Raw genomic sequence first — 23,730 nt, forward strand, 5'->3', positions numbered from 1 at the left:
ATGATGGAGTGCTGGGTGACAGTGAAAATGGACAGAATAGAGCCGCACACAACAGTATGGGAGAAGCTTACCAATAGAATCTTGAGTGAAAGCAGGAAAATATGGAGGAGTATATGTGGTCTGACTCCATTTACATAAAGGTTCAACAGGCAGCACTGAACTATAGGATTAAACAGTACTTTCAAAGGTAGTAATTATAATGAAAAGTTAAATGATTACCATAAACGTCAAGAGAGGTGGTTATTTCTAGGACAGTTCTTCTCAGGCTTTACCTCAGAATCACCTGGAGGGCTTATAAAACACAGGTTCTGATTGAGTAGGTCTTGGCTGAGGCCTGAGAACCTGCATATTCACAGAGTTCCCAGGTGACTGATGCTGCTTGCCTGGGGACCACACTTTGAGAGCCACTGCTCTAGGGGTAAAAAGGGTGGGGAGGAGGAATGGGTGTGAGGGGGGAATTGGGAAGAGACACAGAGGTTTGGGGGATTTTTGACAATGCGTACTGGTTACATGCATATTTTCTTTATAAATACTCATCTTGTATATTTGTGTTTTATGCACTTTTCTGTTTGCGTTGTATTCAGTATTTGACAGTGTTTTTTTAAGAGTGTGGTTGGTATGAGAGGGATGGTGAGATAAGAAACTTTAGGGAATTGCTAACTGTCCGAGGGCCTCAGTGTGGCTGGTATGTAATGTTAACATGTGTCCTGGCACATACTTAGTTTTTTTATGTTTGTCTTTTTAGGTACAAGACTGTCACGTCCTAAAATATACTCCAAAGGAAAATCATAATGGAAAAACGGCAGCCCTGACTGTAGGAGGAAAAACTGTATCACGTTTCCATGTAAGGGTGCACTTTCATTCCTAGAATAGTGCATTTCATTCGTTTTAGACCTGAATTCTTTGAGATTCTGAATTCTTTAAGTTTTGAGGATATTCCATAGCCACAGACTTGCCCAGGAGGTGAACTGTGGATTTGCGGGGAGGCAGTCTGATAGAGCCACTGACCCCAGGAGTCTGGGAGTTTGCTCCAGTATCTCCCTTCACTCTCTGGAACAAGTAACTTCACCTTCTAAGCTTCAGTATTTGCCCAGATGTAAAATGTGGATAAAAATACTACTTACCTAAGAGGTTTGGTACCAGGATTACGTGAGACTTTTCACGTGTGCTTGGCATGTAACAGACACTCAAAAGATGGTAGCTATTTGATTATTTTGTGGTTGTTTTATGTTTAATTTCATTTTTTTCCTAAATTGTCTCAACTCCTGACTCCAACAGCATGTGAGGATTAATTTTTCATATATTAGAAGTTTTCAGTATTGGGAAGAAAGCTGTGTATGAAGTCACATCAGATTTTTCTGAATAAAGTGTATTTCCCAAGTAGAATACTAATAGAATACTGAGTTTATAGTTTAAATGTGAAAAAATCTGCACAATTAGTATTTTGGGGGGTTTGGGGATGACTAAAAGCAGAGAATGCCTTTCTAGAAATGGTGATGGTTTTCACTAATGGCTGCTAAAACATCTTTAGGTTTACTAAAACGTTGCTTGTCTCTAGATTAACATTTTTCCATTATAAATTATGAAATGAACATGAATGAAAGGAGACAGCCTGTTCTGTGCAGCTGTCAAAACTAACAAGTGTTTATTGATTGCCTCCTATTTCCTCATCATAGTTAACTTTTGAGCACTTATTACATGCTGGGTATGTAGGCATTAAGTCTTTTACATTTATTAACTTACTTTTTCAGACTCTAAAGATAACGAAGTTAAGTAACTCCCTCAGGGACACCCACCAATAAGAGGTAGAGTGACAGTTAGACTCTGAAAGCCTTACTTTGTTAATTGTGTATTGATATCCACCCTTTGGGAATACATAGGGAAGGTGGACTAATAAATTGACTATCTCAACACAGTACTATAAATGCAACAAGCACATTGGCCAGTTCTGCTTGTGGAAATCTTAGGAGGTTTCACAGGGAGAAGACCAGAAAGGAGGGTGGGTGCTGAAGGCATGCCAGGCAGAGTGGGCTCTGCAGAAGCAGACGCATGGAAGAGCATTGGTGCTTGGGAAGAGGAGGGCCCGTATGTCTGGATCTTAGTGTGCAGTCAGGGAGAATGTGATAAAGGTGTGACAGGTGGGGTTGTCAGGATGGAGGGCTAACAAGTTTAGACCTCATCATGTAAACTTTGAGGAACTTTCTGAATTCTTTAACCAGGGCAGTGGTCAAATTGTTATCATGGTTAACTAAATTAGAAGATGCCAGGTACAGGGAGGACATTTAGGAGGTTGTTTTAAGCCCTCAGGGAGAGTTGATAAAAGTCTTTTGCCCCAGAGCAGTTGCATTGGGCTTGGAAGAGGCAGGGATTATAAGAGACCAGGTGAGTGTGAGCGTGTGGGAAGAGAACCCAGCAGGTCAGTGCTCATGCCATGACCTGGGACAGGGACAAGGAAAGGGATGCTTTGGAGGAAAGACGTGTTTAAAGTGTTTCAGAAAATCCAGGTGGAATTGTCCTATAAGTATATACTGATCAGCAAATTGGCACTGGTTGGAGTCCTATGGTTTAATAGGCCTATCTCGTAAGTATTAGAGGACTTAGCTATTTTTGCATATTATGGTAGTATAGTTAGTTTATTTTTCATTAAGGCTTCATAGTAATATCTGCTATTCCTGACAGTTTATTGCCTAATAACTACAGGGTTCAGATAATACCACGATAATTAAAAGCACAACGTGATATTTTGGGAAACTTTTTTTTTTTTTTTTTTTTTGGTGGTACGTGGGCCTCTCACTGTTGTGGCCTCTCCCGTTGCAGAGCACAGGCTCCGGACGCGCAGGCTCAGCAGCCATGGCTCACGGGCCCAGCCTCTCCGCGCGGCATGTGGGATCTTCCTGGACTGGGGCACGAACCCGTGTCCCCTGCATCGGCAGGTGGACTCTCAACCACTGCGCCACCAGGGAAACCCGGGAAACATTTTTTTTAAATGTCAAATGTTTGAATTTTTAAGTGTGTAAATATTTGCCCAACTTCCTGTGAATCGTGAACAATTCTTTAGTTTGATAGACACCTCTGTTTTCTAATTCATTGTATTTCTGTGTTTTTGTTAGGACTAGCACTGTCATCTTTATTTCATTACCAATTTTGTAAATTTATGACTCTACAGCCTTGGTATTTGTAAGTCAGGTGTCTTGTTGGGATAATCCATTCTGCTCCAGCGGATTTGTGAACATTACTCCCTTGGGACTGTGCGGTAGTGGGAAATGAGTGGACGTGGGATCAGAATAGCTGAGTTCTTCCGTGGCTGCCAGTAGCTCCTTCACTCCACCTTTTTGAACAGCCATTCTCTTACCCATGAAGACAAGGAATTGGACTTGATGGTCTCTGAATTCTCTCCCAGTTCTAAGTCTCACGTTGGTTCTCAAATATTTTAGTTTTTAAGAAAAAGCAAAAGTTCCCTTCCAAAAATGAACTTGTCAGCTCAATTTATTCTCTTTTACTTAGTGATAAAGATACTCTTATTGATGAAGTCTTATTAACATAATAACTAGGGCTTCCCTGGTGGCGCAGTGGTTGAGAGTCCGCCTGCCGATACAGGGGATACGGGTTCGTGCCCCAGTCCAGGAAGATCCCACATGCCGCGGAGCGGCTGGGCCCGTGAGCCATGGCCACTGAGCTTGCGCGTTCAGAGCCTGTGCTCCGCAACGGGAGAGGCCACAACAGTGAGAGGCCCGCGTACCGCAAATAAATAAATAACATAACATAACATAATAACTAAACTATTACAGAAATGATAGTACTTTTATTTCTACTTTCATGTTTGAGACTCTGGTCTTCATACCTTAAGCTTTATCTCACCAATGAATATATAGCACAGCAGCGTGATTCGGATGCTGTATTCTTATCCTGTGGTGAATTTTAACCACTTATCTGACATAAACTTTTAAAACTGTTCACTACTCTGGTATAGAAGTGCTACAGAGGCCCTTTTATTCTTCAAGATATTATTTTTCTAGGACCAGAGGTCATGTATTATAATATTAAGAAAAAAGTTTTGTCTTTGAATGACCTTTCATCAGAATAGGTTGTGAAAATGAAGTTCTAGAATTCTTTATAAGTAAAGCATTTTGGTTCAGAAAGGAAAAAGATTTTTGAAACTAAAAGTATACAAACTTTCTTTTGCACATTGTAACCCTCAGGGAAACTGCAGGTAGATTGATTATAGAGGGTTTGAGAGAGAGAAGAGACACCTATGAATAGGTAATATTAAATAGTTAAGCATTCTAAAATGAGTTGATTGAATCAGTTTTATTTTTAATAGGGCTAGAATGTTATTTTTTTTAATCTGTAAAGAATTTATGCCTCCAAGAAACTAGACTGCTTTGCTTTTGCTATTTGTGTACCTTATAATAAATAAAAACTGATGTGGTACATAGTGTTTTTGAATAAGGAAGCTAAGTGGCCTTAAAGTTGGTTAAATCAATTCATCTTAGGAGCAGAGAAGCATTTTAATTGTGAGGAGGATAATTGCAGAGAACTCTGAAGAGGGAGGAAAAAAATGCAACCTCATAGATAGGATTATCCAAGTGTGACTCTGCTGTCAGTCTTTTAAATTGCCTTTTGAAATCATTTATTTGGAAGTTAGAGGGATAAAAAGCCCTTTGTTACGCTGCTGTTGACTCAACTCAACTTGAACATCTGGTTTTTCTCAGGACAGATACCCAATTAGTTTTATGATATTGTGATTTTAAAAGAAAAAAATTATTCACTTTTAGTGAAATTGGAAGATAATCAGGAAGTATGTATTACCTTTGTCCTTTTTATGTCTCAGTCTGTAGTTACTTAGTCAAGATGTTTATCTTGTCCATTTTGTATTACTGAAAAAAGTACAGGATTTTTCTCATAAGCCTCCTGGAATACTTAAAAACCAATATTAATAAAATAATGTTTTTAAATTACCAGATGGAATATGTGAAGGTCAAAAATAAAATTGAAGTCTGTTCTAAAATTTAATAAATCTGAATCCAGTACATCAGGAGAATAATTTTAAGGATCCACATTTTAAAAATTTTTATTGAAGTTTAATTGACCTAAAACACTTAGTTCCAGATACACAACATAGTGATTCAGTATTTATGTACGTTACAAAATGATCCTCACAGTTACTATCTGTCACCATACAAAGTTATTACAATATTATTGACTATATTCCCCATGCTGTACATTTCATCCTCCTGACTCAGTTATTTTGTAACTGGAAGTTTACCTCTTAACCTCCCTCACTTGTTTCACTCATCCCCTCCACCCCATCCTCCTCTGACAACCACCTGTTTGTTCGCTGTATCTGTGAGTCTGTTTCTGTTTTGTTACCTTTGTTCATTTGTTTTTTAGATTCCACATATAAGTGAAATCACATGGTGTTTGTCTTTCTCCATCTGACCTATTTCACTTTGCATAATATCCTCTAGACCCATCCATGTTGTTGCAGGCAAGATTTCTTTTTTTCATGGCTGAGTAATATTCCATTGTGTGTGTGTGTGTGTGTGTGTGTGTGTGTGTGTGTGTGTGTGTGTACACATATATACACATCTTTATCCATTCATCTAGCGTTGGATACTTAGGTCACTTTTGTATCTTAGCTATTGTAAATAACACTGTGATGAACATAGATGTGCATATATGTTTTCGTATTCGTGTTTTTGTTTTCTTTGGAAGAATACCCAGAAATAGAGTAACTAAATTATATGGTATTTCTATTTTTAATTTTTGAGGAACCTCCATACTGTTTTCCGTAGTGGCTGCACCAATTTACATATCTGCCAACCATGCGCAAGGGTTCCCTTTTCTCCGCATCCTCTCCAAAACTTGTTATTTCTTGTCTTTTTGATAATAGCCATTCTGACAGGTGGGAGGCAATATCTCATTGTGGTTTTATTTGCATTTCTCTGATGATTAGTGATGTTGAGCATGTTTTTTCAAGTGTCTTGATCATTTGTATGTCTTTGGAAAAATGTCTATTCATGTCTTCTGCTTATTTGTTAATTGGGTTATTGGGTTTCTTTTGCTGTCAAATTGTATGAATTCCTTGTATATTTTGGATTTTGACCCCTTATCAGATATATCTTTTGTGGATATCTTCTTCCATTCAGTAGGTAGTCTTTTTGTCTTAATAGTTTCTTTCACTTTTTAGTTTGACGTAGTCTCATTTATTTATTTTTGCTTTTGTTTCCCTTGCGTGAGGAGACAGATCCAAAAAAATTTTGCTAAGATCTAGGTCAAAGATTGTACTACCTATGTTTTCTTCTAGGAGTTTTATGGTTTCAGGTCTTACATTTAAGTCTTTAATCCATTTTGAGTTTATTTTTGTATATGATATGAGAAAGTGGTCTAGTTTGATTCTTCTGCATGTAGCTGTCCAGTTTTCCCAACAACATTTATTGAAGAGGCTGTCTTTTCCCCATTGTATTTTCTTGCCTCTTTTGTCATAGATTAGTTGACCATTTAAGTGTGGATTTATTTCTGGGCTCTCTATTCTGTTCTGTTGATCTATGTGTCTCTTTTTGTGCCAGTACCATACTGCTTTGATTACTGTAGCTTTGTAGTATAGTTTGAAATCAGGGAGAATGATACCTCCAGCTTTGTTCTTCTTTCTCAAAATTGTTTTGTCTATTCTGGGTCTTTTCTGTTTCCATACAAATTTTAGGATTTTTTGTTTTGGTTCTGTGAACAATGCCATTGGTATTTTGATAGGGATTACATTAAATCTTTACATTGCCTTGAGTAGTATGACTATTTTAACAGTATTAATTCTTCCAGTCCATTAGCATGGCATATCTTTCCATTTCTCTGTCATCTTCACTTTCTTTCATCAGTGTCTTTTAGTTGTCCAAGTGTAGGAGGTCTTTTACCTCCTTGGTTAGATTTATTCCTAAGTATTTTATTTTTTTTGATAATTTGAAATTGCAAGTGGGATTGTTTTCTGAATTTCTCTTTCTGATAGTTCATTGTTAGTGCATAGAAAAGCAACAGGTTTCTATATATTAATTTTGTATCCTTCCACTTTACTGAATTCATTTATTCTAATAGTTTTTTTGATGGCATCTTTTAAGATTTTCCATATATAGTATCATGTCATCTGCAAACAGTGATAGTTTTATTTCTTCCCTTCCAGTCTGGATTTCTTTTATTTCTTTTTCAAGGAGCCACATTTTTAAATGAACTTTTGTGTTTGCTTTTGTGGAAGAAATGAGTATGACTGAGGATGAAAAGCAGGGGCCTTGGTAAAAGCGATGTTGAATATCAGTCTTAGATTTCAGCATATGGGAAGTGAAACCATAAAGAATGACCGGAGTGAATGTATGTTATCACTGTTGGAAGAAAGGATAGCTTCCTGAGGGAACTCTGTGAGGTAGAGAGCAATCTTCTGTGGACATCCAGAGCAGAGCTGTTCAGCATTTGTTGCACAGTCCCACTGGGGGGCTCCAGGGAGATTCTCGGGGGGCTGTGGACTGATCCAGAAACTAAAGTTCTCTGCTTATAGGCCAATGCCACCCAATTTCATGTCAGCTGAGGACAGCCTACTCAGTAAGTTATAAAGGGGCACAGTTCTTATTTCAAACTGAAATTAGCAAGTACCTGAAGTTTGCTGCATATTCAAATACATGTTCTTCAGATAAGTGTGGCTTATCACTGGACCTGGGACTAGACATGTATTTAACAGACTTTCAGTGAGTTTTGGAAGTACATAGTCGGGAGATTATAGGCCAACAGACTGGCATGGGCAGGCACAGGTAAGCATACGTAGAGTACTGTGGCTCATTGGGGTCCTGCAGGTGCTTCGTTTACGATCAGCGGGGAAGCAGAGGGAGAGGGAACAGCAGGAAGATAAATATTATTGCTTATATTCTCATGAAAGAGGCTCTTCACATCAGGAAGTGGTACAGCTTTTTTGGTAAGTCTTACAGTATCTATATCAAGAGTTAAGAATTCGGGGCTTCCCTGGTGGCGCAGTGGTTGAGAGTCTGCCTGCCGATGCAGGGGACATGGGTTCGTGCCCCGGTCTGGGAAGATCCCACATGCCGCGGAGCAACTGGGCCCGTGAGCCAAAATTACTGAGCCTGCGCGTCTGGAGCCTGTGCTCCGCAACAAGAGAGGCCGCGATAGTGAGAGGCACGTGCACTGCGATGAAGAGTGGCCCCCGCTCTCCACAACTAGAGAAAGCCCTCGCACAGAAACGAAGACCCAACACAGCCAAACATAAATAAATAAATAAAGCAAACTGTCAACAAGTAAAAATAAACACTATTATATTTAAAAAAAAAAAAAAAAAAAGAGTTAAGAATTAAAACAGAAAAGAAAGACAACAGGACATTATGGTAAGGAAATAAGTTGTCCATAAAGTTTTCTATTCAAGGATATTTTCTATTCAAGGATATTTACAATAGCAGAACAAAAAAGCAGGGGTGGAGGGAAGAGCAGACAGTAGGACCTGCCAGGAGCTGGGGATGGAGCAGCCACTACAGTCTCTGCTCTCTAGAAGCTTACATTTTGGTGGGCTTGGGTGTGAGACAGGGAAGCTATTGCACAGAAGATAAACAATTTAAAAATGTGTATTGTGACAGATGGAGGGAAGTGCTTTGAAGATTAATAAAGTGTGCTGAGGGCATTACAAGAGACAGAAAGTCGTGCTATTTTAGGTAGAACAATCAGGAAAGGTAAGTTGATATTTGGGTGAAGACCTGAATGAAGTGAGGGAGCATATTATACAGAAATCTGGCAGAGGCGTGAGGAGAGACATAGGTGAGGGAGGTTAAGAGGTACAGACTTCCAGGTGCAAAATAAATGAGTCATGGGTATGAAATATACAGCGTGGGGAATATAGTCAGTAACTACGTAATATCTTTGTATGTGACAGGTGGTAACTAGACTTACAATAGTGATCATTGTGTAATATATAGAAATATTGCGTCACTTTGTTTTGCACTAGGAACTCACAGTGTTATAGGTCAATTATACTTCAACAAACAAATTCATAGAAAAAGATTTCAGTTTTGTGGTTACCGGAGGCAGGTGATGGGGGAGGGCGAATTGGATGAAGGCAGTCAAAAGGTACAAACTTCCAGTTTATAAGGTAAATACTAGGGATGTATGTACAACATGATAAATATAATTAACACTGCTGTACGTTATATGTGAAAGTTGTTAAGAGTAAATCCTAAGAGTTTTCATCACAAAGAAAAAATTTGTTTTCTTTTCCTTTAATTTTTTATCTATATGAGATGATGGATGCTCACTAAACTTATTGAGATGATCTTTCCATGATGTGTGTAAGTCACGTCGTTATTCTGTATACCTATAATAGTGAGGCAGACATTTTCTACAGTTGTAAATAGCATAGGCAGTTTAAGACTATGGAGAGGAAAAGGTAAAGGGAAAAAAATCTGGCAGAATGGCATTCCAGGCAGGGGGACCAGTATGTGCAAAGGACCTGAGGCTGTTGTTTAGTGAGTTCTTAGACTGGTAAGGAGCACATTGTCCCCGAGGCAGGGCGAGCTGGGAGGAGAGTAGGTGGTGTAGAACCTTGGAAACCATGGTGAGGACTTAGGACTCGATTCTTCTGCACAAGATGCAGGCCATTGTGGAGACTAACGTAACTTGAGTTTAGAAGGATCATGCCAGCCTGTGAATGGAGAACATACCAGGGGGTCAGGAGTATAGAAGTTGGAGACCTGATAGGAGGCTACTGAAATAATCCAGACAATATATGGCTGGCTGGGGTCGGGGTGAGAAATGGCTGATGTGGGCTATGTGTTTAAATAGAGGCTACAGGAATGGCTGATGGATGGACATGGGATGTGAGAAAGAGAAGAGTTGTAGGGGACCATAGAATTTTTGGTCTAAACAGAAGTATGGAGCTGCTGTTTATTGAGATTGGGAAGACGAGGAGAGCAGGCCTGGCAGGGCAGGGGCGTGTTGAGTTCAAGTTTAGACGTGTTAAACTTGAGTTATTGTGTGACATCAAAGTGAAATGTTGACTTGGCAATTGGGCAGAAGAATTTGTAGTTCAGAGTAGAATTGGGGGTGGATGTTAGAAAAGTGGGTCATTAGCCTGTGAAAGAACCAGGGAGTAGTAGCTGGAAGTGGAATGGAGGCCTTCCAAGGAGAGAGCAGCTGCCTGTGCCAAGCAGTGCTTGTGGTGACTAGGGCTTTTGGTGATTTTGACCAGCACGTTCCGTTGAGTACGAGGGGCTGGAAGCCCCTGATGAAAGCCTTGTCGTGGGCAGGCACAGAAAGATTAGCTGGAGTAGATAATGTGGCCAAGGAAAAGTTTGTGTTTTAATGTGAGTTATTGTGATTCTTTTATGCTCCTAGGAAAGTTCCAGTGGAAAGGGGGAAATTGTTGATTCAGAAGATGGTGGGGACAGTTTCAGGAGTAAAGCCATTGAGTAGGTGAGAGGAGGTAGAAGTCAGTACACAGTGAAGGATTTGGCTTTAATAAGAACATGAACAGTTCATCTGTTATTGTGGTTCCCAGTCCCAGATTCACATCAGAACCATATGGAGTGCTGAAAAAACGCTGACACCTGGATGCCCCCTTGGACCGGTGAAGTTACAGCCTCCAAGCTGAGGCCTTGGCCTTGGTGTTCTCTGAAAGCTGCCCATGTGCCTCTTGTGCACCTGGAGTGGGGTGGGAGTGTGATGATTGATTTGGTGGTAAAAGCTTGGGGAAGGGCTCTCGATTCTTCTGTTTTTTTCAGTGAAATAAGAAGCAACATTATCAGCTCAAAGCAGGGAGAAGGAGGGGAGAGTGCTGGAGGTTTTAAGAGGGTGTGGCGGAGCTGCCTTGTGGAGTGAGAGGGATTTAACAGGGGAATGTGGGTTGGCCAGGCCACTCTGGGACTCACTGTGAAGTCTGGTTGTACATTTGAATGTGACTTGTCATGTTTTCTCCCAGCTGCTTGGACATAGCAGGGAAATTAGACAAGAGTCAAATTTCCGAGGATTCGGGTTCTTGATACAGGCAGTCTCCAGTCAAAATCCAAATATGAGGGCTTCCCTGGTGGCGCAGTGGTTGGGAGTCCGCCTGCCAATGCAGGGGACACGGGTTCGTGCCCCGGTCTAGGAAGATCCCCCATGCCACGGAGCGGCTGGGCCCATGGGCCATGGGCGCTGAGCCTGCGCGTCCGGAGCCTGCGCGTCCGGAGCTGTGCTCCGCAGCGGGAGAGGCCACAGCAGTGAGAGGCCCGCGTACCGCAAAAGAAAAGGAAAAAAAAAAATCCAAATATGAGCACGACTGTATTTCTTTTCCTGTGGAACAAGAGTCTTTCCCCGTATACTTTGAGCTACACTATGCCAGTTCTTTATATGAACTACACTATGCCAATTCTGAGTGTGATGGATGAAAATCTCACCTCCCTTAAATAAGGGCAATAGAGTACTCTTTTGTTCATTGGGGAAGCTCTTTAATTTGTTTTCCTGGAGTGTTAGTAACTTAGTTTAGATCTCTAGGCATTAAATTCTGCTTTTTGTAATTAATGTGTTACTTATATGTGCTGCTTTTCCTCTAGAAATCTACATCTATATTGGAATTTTACCGAGAACTTGGATTGCCACCAAAACAGAAAGTTAAAATCTTTAATGTAACAGATAATGCTGTAATTAAGCCAGGTAATCTGAGGTCGGGGAAAAGAGGGAGGTAAAAATACCCAAATATGTGATTTGTTTAATGTCAGCCCTTTCAATAAAGCTGAATTCACAATACAAAGTCCCAAACATTTATTTTTAAATATAGAACTGTATCTGATTTAATCACTAGGGACAAACAAGTCTTCTTTTTTAAGTGGAAAGAACTGTAGAGAATTCTTTGTTTTCCATGAAAGAGGGAGGAACACTTTTGTTTTTAACGTACAGAGAGTTTCACATTTGGAAAAACCACTCCAAATAAACGAACTTTTAAATTGTGAAGTTCACTGTTTGTAGGCTGGCATTTTATTAAGTGAAGAATAGACCCTCACTGAGATAGGATAATTTGAAAAAATGTAGCCTGAAACAAGAAAGTGACTGACCATAGCACCTTGATGTAAAGATTCTTACTTAAAAATTTCCAAGTATTTTACCTACTCCATGGAATGTCAAAAAGTAAGACTTGGCAGTATGATTATATTGGTTCATATAGTTAATGGCATTTTGATGTCTTTGAACTTCAGAAAAGCTCCCTGATCTCTTGAACTTGAGTTCTCTAACAAGTAGACTGTAGAAGGATGTTTTAAGATTTAATATTTTAATACCTGAACTGAATTTCTTGAAGTAGAATACAATTGCAATAGGCCTTATTAATAGGGGCGGTAGAGTCAGCCTTGATATAAGTTAGAATTGAAGGTATTTTTTGAAGTGCAAGTTTTTCATCTTTGAAGTAAAAGTACATGGAATTAAACTAACAAGTATAAAAATTAAGTCCACATTAACTTTTGCTGTAGCACAAACCATATGATATTTTTTTGTGTGTGGGTGAAAAATGGTCAAATATCATCAGTTCAGGTCATTCAACCTCGTAGAAATTTGGTCACTTTTTAATCTCCCCTATTTTTTCTTAAATGAAGGTTTTTCTCTGCCCATATAAATCCACGTTGGGTCCTACCTTAAGGACACTAAACCTACAGCACTTTACTCCCTGTTTTAAACAAACAAAAATAGCTTTTGATTACATTCTCTACTACATTGGTTCCAGCTTTAAAAAAAAAGTCTTTTACTGGATGATGTTAATGTTGATTCCTATTTTTGGATAACTTATCTCCAATAGGAAAAAAAAAAAAGACTTGATCCAGCCCCAGTGTTTTTTGAGTCATTCTCTTATTTTTACTTTTCTTATTTGAAATAGGAAATACATCTTCACATTATTGTTATTCACAGAAACAACCAAGAATCTCATGTATTTACCCGCAGGAACAGTGTTGTCACAGGAGTTGCCTGTTTCAGCCAGTATCACGTTGGCCTCTGTGAAGGCACAAGCGTGCCAGTGACCGTGGGCTGTTGGCCACTCCAGCGCCATGTGCCCCATACTTCAGCCTACATACAGTCCATTAAAATACATTTGTTGAGCAGTTTTATTATTTTATTGTTGACATTTCTAATAATTAAAATTGCAGAAGAGACTCTCCTGACATTTTGAAATCTGATAGCTAGAAGGCTTCCTGTATATAGTTTATGTTTAATGAAGTTGTTTTTGGGCTGATTTCATACTGATGTTTTGTTTCCTTTTCATAAAGGCACTCCTCTTTATGCTGCTCACTTTCGCCCAGGACAGTATGTGGATGTCACAGCCAAAACGTAGGTCCACGTAACAGGTTTTTTCCTTTTGTTTTCCTTGTATATTAAAAAACAGCAGAGTGAGTGAAAGAAGTGCAGCCTTTCAAAGTCAGTGAATAAAGGATAAGTAACCATTATTCTCATTCATGACTCTAATCCTTAATGTTACTGATGGTACTGGTTTTTAAATTGCACCAAATTAGTTGTATGTGAAGAGTTCACTTTGGGTTACAGCTTTTAAACTGAGATGTGTGCTTCTTGAGATGGGATTAAGAGAAAGGTCCATTACTGAGTTCCCACAAGGAACTCAGGTTCCTTGTGGGCTGGGCCCACATCTGTTTGAAGACCAAAGGCCGCATACGGTTTGTTGGTGAAGGATACAGGAAGCAGTTAAATTACAAACATCTTGCACTATTTGCGATAGTTGTGCTTAAGGTTCCCCTAAGGTAACTAACTGTATAAAGCATTTGTGGAACTGTGTTAAAATCCTATCATGAGCTGAAAGAAGAAATAGGATTACACCTTAGGCGTCTTCAACAGCGTGGCATCATCTCTTGGCACTAGAAGAGACCTCTTCCATAAAAGCAAAATATTTTGTCATGTGTAAACAAGGGTTCAAATTTGGTAGAAATTAACACTTAATTTTCACTCTAACAGAAATGCTGACTTTGAATCATACTTACGTTGGGTGGTGGTATTTGGGGTACTGTAGTTTTTTTTTTTTTTAATATCTTACCATCTGTTAAGATAAGCCCAGTACTGGCTAGATAATCTCCAGGAAACTTTAGATCTTATAGAAGTAGTTTTTCAAAAATCAGTTGAGGTTATCTCACTATGGAATGAAGTCACCAAGCCTTTAAATATGTTTATATAGAAATTGTTTAGGGACCTCCCTGGTGGCTCAGTGGTTAAGAATCCGCCTGCCAATTCAGGGGATACAGGTTCGAGCCGTGGTCCGGGAAGATCCCACATGCTGTGGAGCAACTAAGCCCGTGCGCCGCAACTACTGAGCCTGTGCTTTAGAGCCCGCGAGCCACAACTACTAAGCCTGTGTGCCACAACTACTGAAGCCCGCGCACCTAGAGCCCATGCTCTGCCACAAGAGAAGGCACTGCAATGAGAAGCCCACGCACCGCGATGAAGAGTAGCCCCCAGGGGCTTCCCTGGTGGCGCAGTGGTTGAGAATCCTCCTGCCGATGCAGGGGACACGGGTTCGTGCCCTGGTCTGGGAAGATCCCACATGCCACGGAGCGGCTGGGCCCGTGAGCCATGGCCGCTGAGCCTGCGCGTCCGGAGCCTGTGCTCCACAATGGGAGAGGCCACAACAGTGAGAGGCCCACATACCGCAAAAAAAAAAAAAAGAGTAGCCCCCACTAGCTGCAACTAGAGAAAGCCGGCATGCAGCAATGAAGACCCAACTCAGCCAAAAATAAAAAAATTAAAATTAAAAAAATTAGAAATAAATTGTTCAGTATCAGTTGTTAGAATCCACGTGATCTAGGCTAAGCTTAACTCCAGATATCAGCTCTTGTCTATGTGGCTTGCAGGATCTTAGTTCCCCAACCAGAGATCAAACCTCAGCCCACAGCAGTGAAAGTGCCCATTCCTAACCACTGGACCACCAGGCAATTTCCCAGCTCTTGTCCATTCTTGTTTCTTGTTCTATCAACATAGATGGTAGTTTCACTGATTTATGTGCCTCAGTTTTCTTTTTGGAATATTCTGACTGAGAACCCTTTGAAAATGAACAGTGGCCCACTGGTGCTCTGGGTTAACCTTAGAATCATAGTGACTGAGACACAGCAGTTTCTTATTTCCAAGCAAACCAGATAAATCCAGCATCAGTTTCTTAAATGCGGTCAGGTATTTCTTCACTTCCACATTATTACTGCCTACTTTTAAATATGGGCCATTGCACACAGGTCCTAGGGGCCTTAACTTTTTAACATTCATTCATTCATTCATTCATTCATTTATTTATTTATGGCTGTGTTGGGTCTTCGTTTCTGTGCGAGGACTTTTCTCTAGTTGCGGCAAGTGGGGGCCACTCTTCATCGCGGTGCACGGGCCTCTCACAATCGCTGCCCCTCTTGTTGCGGAGCACAGGCTCCAGATGCACAGGCTCAGTAGTTGTGGCTCACGGGCCTAGTTGCTCCGCGGCATGTGGGATCTTCCCAGACCAGGGCTCGAACCCGTGTCCCCTGCATTGGCAGGCAGATTCTCAACCACTGCGCCACCAGGGAAGCCCAGGGGCCTTAACTTTTGATTAGCTATTTAGAAGTGGAGTGGGCTAGGTTGGCAGTGGAGTAGAGGAAAGTGGGGCCTCTTTAAAGAGACTGTGAACCTTCCTCTTTTTCTCTCTGCTTCCTGATTGTTGCGAACTCATTCCTACTTGCTGGGGCGTCTGAAATTACTGGTCTTTTGGTAACGTTTGTCCTGCCTGCCCTTGTGAAGAAGTCAAAATATTGGAGCTGTAAAGCTTTGGTTTGAGTAAGTGGGGAGACGTGTGTGTTGTGAATTAGATGACTTTACTTTTTTTTTTTTTTTTTTTTTTTTTTTTTTTTTTTTTTGGCTGTATGTGGGCCTCTCACTGTTGTGGCCTCTCCCCTTGTGGAGCACAGGCTCCGGACGCCAGGCTCAGCGGCCATGGCTCACGGGCCCAGCCGCTCCACAGCATGTGGGATCTTCCCGAACCGGGGCACGAACCCGTGTCCCCTGCATCGGCAGGCGGACTCTCAACCACTGCGCCACCAGGGAAGCCCGACTTTACTTTTTAAATTCCTGAATTATTACGTATGATAAAGTGCCTCACGGTAATTTGTTAATTTACACACAGTTAATAATGTGTGCATTCCATTACATATTTTACAAGGTAAATGAGATACTCAGGAAGCCCTGCAAAGTCAGATTCCTTTGTTAGCAGATGCTCTGTGGCAGTGTTTGTGACTAGCTTGGGTTGGAGCCTAGCCTTTCAGTGCCTGTGTTCACTAGATGCTTTCATTTCATATGCTACTGTTGGGTTTCCTTGGCTTCCTAAAAGCTATTTTTAAAACTTCAGGCTTCTCCTTGTGAGTGTAAAGTGGAAGGAGAGTGTGTTGGTTTTGTTTTGTGTTTTAAGATCACGTACCTAGAAAACAAGAGTGTGTACAGCCATGTGCCAGCCTCAGGACTAGATGGCTGATGAGAGCTGGGAGAGTAACTAACCCTGGGTGAGTAGTTGACATTCAACTCTGGAAAAGGGGCACCTGCATTTGAGAAAACCCTTATTGTTGTGTGGGCTGCAGTACCGTCTTCTGTTTGACTTTGTGTAGCATGTGCACTGTACTCTGGTGTGCGTACCTTTTCGGGGTATTACTTGAGATCAAAATGAAACAGACTTTGACCTTTCACTAAATGTTGCCAATGGCTGCAGCTCTTGGAGCTGGCATGTTATGGCCTCAGGATGCTTGTAAGTGCTTGCGAATTTACAGAGCTCTGTCCTCATGTGGAGACGTTTTGGATTCCTCCTGGGTGCAGGCTTATTAGGTCTCAGCTACACCCAGTCCTGGTGGAAGCTGTCTCTTTGCTGTTGACTTTCCTGTGCATGTGTATGTGCATGCACACATGAATTTGCTTGCTTTTCTTTTTCCTTTTTAAATTCTTCTACATCCTTTCCCTGATGCTTCTCATTTTTTGGACAGTTCCCCCCGCTTGGAGTTTTATCCCTTGCAGCCAGTGAGAATGTTTTTTTTTCCTTGTTGACTGTAAATGGAACCATTATCTTTTGGACATAGGCTCTGAGTTCTTGCAGTCTCTTGCTATGGCTCACTTACAGCCAGAGATTTTCTACCTTGTCCTCCATTTTCAGCCCCTGTTTTAAAATTTTGAAACTTCTGGGCTCCATTGTCTTTATTATTAATCCTGTTGCAGGTGCAAACACTAGAGAAAAAATGGTGCAGTGACATGGTTAGGTCAGATGAGGGACATGGGTTCACAGCCTAGAGCATCATTTCCCACACTTGAGTGGGCTTCACAATCTCCCCTACCTCCACTCCCCCACCAATCTTCAGATTCATTAGATCTGGGGTAGTACCTGAGAATTTGCATTTCTAACAAGTTCCCAGGTTGTGTGGATGCTGCTAGTCCAGGGACCACACTCTGAGAATCACTGGACTGGAGAATAGTCAGAAACTCACCGGTGGACCTTCTTTTCCTGCTGCTCCTTTACCCAGCACAGAGTCCCAGTGCCTGCCTTTTCTCAACTCTACTCAAATTATAACATATGAACATCTGTGTTAAAGCAGGCAAGTCTAATTCAGTTTCAAATAACATTGTCAGTTAAAGCAGGCCTTTGTATTACCCACATTTTAGTTAGCATGAAACTGAAAACTGGTCTCCTTAGTAACTGGCTTCATCATCTCCTTTCCATTAGAGATTAGTTTGAGACTTTTTTCTTAATTGAAATTGTTCATTTTTCTCACGTTGTAATAGTGATATTTAATGGTTAAATCTATACTTATATTTCAAGTTTTTTACCTTATACCTTCAATTTTAATTGCTGGATTAAATATACTTTAGAAATAACTAACTAAATAAGAAAAATTAAAATGGAAAAGTACTAATTTAAGAAAATACAGTGTTAATAGAATCTTTCTACTTCAAGAATAAAATTGTCTGCAGACATTTTCTTTTTAGTGACCAGTAACCAACAGTAGCAGCCTCTTGAAGGCTTCCTTAAATTTTTTAAATGTTCCTCTTTTAATGATTGCATTGGGAAATCTGCTTACACTGAAAGATACATTGTATTTACCTGTGCTGAATTTGGATATAATTTTCTATATAAATAAGTAAATTTACCATTGTTGTGTTGGAGTGTGAGGTGAATATATATTTACTAGAGTTCTTTTTAATTTTTACTTTTAAACCAGAAATAGTTTTTCATCTAAAAGGTCTGAGTATACAAATTTAGATTATATGGGAAAGATCTTTACATCTAATATATAAAACCATTCTAGCAGAATAATTTTTCACAGTTTTCATTATGCTATAAATAGGAAATATGGCCCAGTCTTTGAAATATGTCAGTTTTATGTAATTTATTCTAAATAAAATTTAAAGTGTAGCACATATATTGATGTGTTCCCCACACCACCACTACTACCCACTTCCTGTACTCGGACCCTTTTAAAGATTATATTCTTATTCTGTAATTATATTCCACCATAACTTCTAATAGATGATGGGTTTGGGGGCCTAACGTTTTCCCTTTCCTTCTCAGTTTTGAGGAGGAAACCTCTCTAGATAATATATAAAGAGTGGGTGAGATAAAGTATGACTGTTGATTCTACCCTCAACATAGAATGTTTAGTCCATTGTTTTCTGTTGAATCCCAGCAGTGCTTATTTTAACTTGCAGAGTTTTTCTTTTTTTAAGGAACGAAATCAGAAAAGAATTAAAGTAAGATAAAAATAAAACTCTAAAAATGCATTCTGCAGTGTTTAGGAGAAAATGTTAGGTCCCTGTCTCAAAGGACTTGAAGGACACAGGTGGTGATACATCCATAGTGGTGAGCATGGGGGCACTTTCCTGCCAGCTGTCTTGCTGAACTTTGAATTCATGACAGTGGCAAGCCTGAAGTGATTTCTTGAATCCCAGATTGAAATCAGAAAATAGCTCATTCAGCTACTTCTTTCTGAGTGAAAGAATCTAAAACTCTGTCTACGAGTCTGGGCTAATGAAAACAACACATATATTTTCAGGCACAGTCATATTACTTTAATAGCAATTTCTGGCGTAATCTTACTATTTTTGAAGTTAACAGTGCCCTTTAAATTCTCATTACCCTTTGGCCTCAAAATAGAAAAATAGGCGCTTACTTTGATAATGTTATCCATGGTAGTAAAAATGAAAGGAGTTGGGGAGAGTTAATTTGGGTTCTTTCATTGAAATATCAAAATGTGTACAGAAATATTGTCCATCAGAGCCTTAAGGTGATTAAAAAGCCAGGTAGGTTCTTAACAAAGCAAAGACTCTTTGGGCTGTGTGAGCAGTCCTGCACACTGTTCAGAGAAGGGTGCCTGCACATGGTCCAAAGCCTTCCCCACTAGCTTGTTATCCTGACTGGTGGGTGTTTGCTGGGAACTCGGAGGGAAAGCAAGGTGGATGCTGCCTTCAGGGAACAATTGCTCTCCAGCTGTGCACATTTGCAATTTTATTTCATTTTTAATAAGTTACTTTATTTACTAGTTATTCAAAGCAGTAAATTTTTAAGTATACTAGTGAAACAGTTTTCAAAATGAGTAAACTATAGAGGGAAGTAGTCTCTGTAAAAAATAATCCCTCTTCAGTCAGTCAAAGTGAGTGTCTCATCAGAGGTGGTCTAGGGAGTGGCTGAAAGCATGGATCTGCTTCTCAGCAGCTCTGTGACCTAAACAGCTTTCTTAACCTCTCAGTCACCTCATGTTTAACACGAGACTAATTACAGCACCTACCTCATAGCCATGTTGTAAAGACTGAATGAGATAATGCATAGAAGGCTCTTAGCTCACGATCTGGGACATAGTGAATGCTCAGGAGTATTGGCTGCTATTGCTATTGGTGATATTACTGTTTTTTCATTTGTTTCAAAATTTTAAAGGAAATATCTTTTTAAATGAATTAACAATATTAAGTCATTAGGAATTAGATTGTGGTATTTTCTAATACATCAAATTATTGCCTGTTACTTTAGACTGTTGTATAGCAAAGTAGTAGCTTTACAAAACACTCTAGGTAATTTTAAGAATACATAATACCTGCTACATCTAGAATTTACAGTGTAATGAGGATGCCCTTGAAATAACTCCATGCTTCTCTGATATGCTACTTTATTTTTGCTTTACTCTATTTCTCAAGAGGCAGTATGACCTGGATTAAAAGCATGACCAGATACTTTCATTTACCAGGCATTTGACCTTGGGCAAGTGGCTTAACCTCTCTGGATGTAGATTTCATTATCTTTAACATAAGGGTTTGGGAGTAAATGGTTTCTAAGGTTCCTTTCTTTTTTTCTTTTTTTTAATGTGGGTTTTTGTTTTCTTAAGTATAGTTGATTTACAGTATCATGTTAGTTTCAGGTGTACAGCAAAGTGATTGAGTTATACATTACATATCCTTTATCATGTTCTTTTCCATTATGGTTTATTACAGGATATTGAATATAGTTCCCTGAGCTATACAGTAGGTCCTTGTTGGTTATTTATTTTATATTTTGTAGTTTGTATCTGCTAATCCCAAACCCCTAATTTATCCCTCCCCACCCTTTTCCTCTCTGGTAACCATAAATTTGTGTTCTAGGTCTGTGAGTCTGTTTCTGTTTTGTAAATGTTCACTTGTATTATTTCTTTTTTAGATGCCACATGTTCTAAGTTTCCTTTCAATTCTAAAAATCTGTTTCCAAAAAATAATCTCTCAGTTTTCCAAGTGGCATAACTCACTGTTTTCTATATTAATGAAGAAGTAATACTCAGAAAACTGTTGTGTCTTTTCATGATATTGCAGAATTATTTGAGTTTTTGAGTTTTCTTCTTTGAGAACAGCAGACTGAACTCAGGACAGCAAACATGGTGTTCTGGGTTTACTTAGAACAGCTGGAAAATGCTCCCTCTGTAAGAGGACTCAAAGGAATCACTGCACATTTGGCTCTTCGTACTATTGAATGAGCTAGATTTGATGTCAGAAAGCTGTAAGCGGTGCAATCTTAGCAGTCAGTTGTTGATAAAAATGTTCCCAGATATTGATGGGAACTTTATGGTTTTTAGACATAAACAGAATACCTGCAGTTCAGGTCATGCTGTCACAAATTCATCCTGGAGAGTAACAGCCATACAGATCTTCCATGCCAGCTTTTAACTGTATGTGATGGGACACAGAGCAACTGGAAGATTCCACCATGACTTACCTGTGTGCTCAGGAGCTGTTTTATATCACTGATGGAATAGGTTTAGACAACAACACTGAGTTGAGCAGAAATTGACTCCCAGCATTTACAGGGATCTTCAGTGGCAAGGGCAAAACTCAGTGATGAGAATTTTGGAGGAATTTCTCTGACGACTCAGAATGGATGGACTCGAGAGCACTCCTCACCTCATGGACATTTTGTTTTATGCGTATACACAAGTGTATCCAGAACCATGCAGTCAAAGGCAGTTTCCCACAAAGTGGGGAAATGCATGATGGGTTTGTATTAAAACCTGTGTGTCTGCTGGTAGGTATTTAGGCATTTGTCAATGTGACAAGGAAATGAAATTCATAGTATTCTCTAGAGATTTATAGAATGCAGTTGGAAACAATTATGCATTCTCTTCTGCAAGATTCTTACAGTCAAACCTTTAAGTCCCTCCTTGCCTTTTCTTAATATAATCTTCATAAACTTTTATAAAAGACAAGCCCATTATACAGCATTTGGAAACTACAGGACAAAATAAAGGAAATAATCATCTCTCTTCCTAAGACACAGTTATAGCCAGTAACAAAATTAGTCTGAGTTCTCTAGGCAGGGCACTAGGGTTAGATGCTGCACAATCCCTGCACTTCATGAACTTAAAGTATAGTAAGGAAATATACCCAGAAACAAGGGCAATAAAGTCTAAATTTAAATTGCATCTCTGAGATTTTTTGATGGGAGTTTTGGTTTTAGCAAGTATGAATGCTCTAAATAAAATAAATTTTCTATGTTTTCCTAATTTTCAGATATGTTTCACTAAATTTGGAACTTCTAACATTGTGTTCGTAGCTGATTTGAATTTTCCTTTATTTGGTTTTTTCTGCTGTCATTAACTGCAGCAGAAAAGGGGTGGGAGAGATAAAGTATGTTATGTGTTTTATATCCTATTTAGTAAAGTGAAGGTATTATTTTATGTGACCTGTGAAAACCTTATGTTTGAACTCTGCATGGGTTTGCTAAGTGTAGATTCATTCATATCTTGCTTTTGTTTCATTTTTGTTCTCCAGTTGGGTGACAACTGAGAGAAACAACAGAATAGACACCTGTGCCCCCTCTGTGGAGCAACAGGTGCGCTCTGTTCTCCGTAGTCTCAATTCAGCCAGTGATTTGTCACATCATGTGTGTCTTAACCCTTTTGTTTAAAGGTTATTTATTGAAGAGGCTCCTGTTGTACACAGTATAACAACATGATGTGTTCTAGAGCTAGATTGAAAAACAGTCTGTAATTGGCTGACAGTAATTAGCACTTTCAGGATACCACTTTGATTTTGTAATCGTTTGCTAGTAAAATGAGCTAAATTATCTCCTGTAATTTACCTGGAGTGTTTTTTACTGGTGCACACATGCATGCTCTCTCTTTAAGCAGGAGATGAATCAGTTTGAGAACTCAGAAGTTACCAACAAACTTTCTACCAAGAATGACCAGTGTTAGAATGCCGTATTTTGAAAACATGCTCATTTTAGATTTGGCATTGCCAGTCCGTTCCCTTGTTTTCTTTAAAGTGTTACTTGCCAGGGCTTCCCTGGTGGTGCAGTGGTTAAGAATCCGCCTGCCAATGAAGGGGGCATGGGTGCGAGCCCTGATCTGTGAAGATCCCACATGCTGCGGAGCAACTAAGCCCATGCACCACAACTGCTGAGCCTGCGCTGTAGAACAGCTGAAGCCTGCGCACCTAGAGACCATGCTCTGCAACAAGAGAAGCCACCACAATGAGAAGCCTATGCACCACTACGAAGAGTAGCCCCCGCTCACCACAACTGGAGAAAGCCCACTTGCAGCAACGAAGACCCAGTGCAGCCAAAAATCAAATAAATGAAATAAATAAATTTATTAAAAAAATTTTTTTAATGTTATTTGCCAAACAATATCATAAGTTCAAATGACTCTTTAGGTACTTTTTTATTTTTAAATTGCAAAGCATTTGTTTTTCAAATATCAATATATTCTAAAATACAGCATTAAGTAGAAATATTTGTTAAGTTTCTGAAGCAAAATTTCAGTAAAATATTTGATTATCATAGTTTCCCTTCTTAGATGTTAACCTTGCAAAGTTTATAGTGACTTTTCAATGAATATATGTTAAATTTCTGTTTTAGCTCTTTGATCAAGCATAAGCATTATTTTGAGTTTTGGAAGCAAAAAAAAACAATTATGTACAGGCATGCCTCGGAGATACTGCAGTTTGGTTCCAGACAGCAGCAGTAAAGCAAGTCAAGCTTTTGGTTACCTAGTGCGTATAGAAGTTATGTTTACACTGTACTGTAGCCTGTACAATTGCATTATATCTAAAAAAACAATGTATGTGCCTTAATTTAAAAATACTTCATGGCTTAAAAATGAACGAAATATAATGCCATTTTCAGCAACATGGATGGACCTAGAGATTGTCATACAGAGTGAAGTAAGTCAGAAAGAGAAAGACATATATCGTATAATATCACTTATATGTGGAATCTAGAAA

General features: G+C 39.5%; 1 protein-coding gene across 1 annotated transcript in view; it reads left to right on the plus strand.

Moving 5' to 3' along the window:
- The window catches only part of MRPL3 (mitochondrial ribosomal protein L3), a 43,225-nt gene that overhangs the window by 3,146 nt on the left and 16,349 nt on the right, over positions 1-23,730 (plus strand). Inside the window, exons 4-6 of the mRNA XM_081234394.1 lie at positions 746-844; positions 11,568-11,667; positions 13,266-13,326. Of these exons, the coding sequence (XP_081090520.1) occupies positions 746-844; positions 11,568-11,667; positions 13,266-13,326 (260 nt within the window). The remainder of the gene's footprint in view (positions 1-745; positions 845-11,567; positions 11,668-13,265; positions 13,327-23,730) is intronic.

The sequence above is a fragment of the Mesoplodon bidens genome, assembly GCF_964165515.1.
Source record: "Mesoplodon bidens genome assembly, chromosome: 5".
Taxonomy (NCBI): Eukaryota; Metazoa; Chordata; class Mammalia; order Artiodactyla; family Ziphiidae; genus Mesoplodon; species Mesoplodon bidens.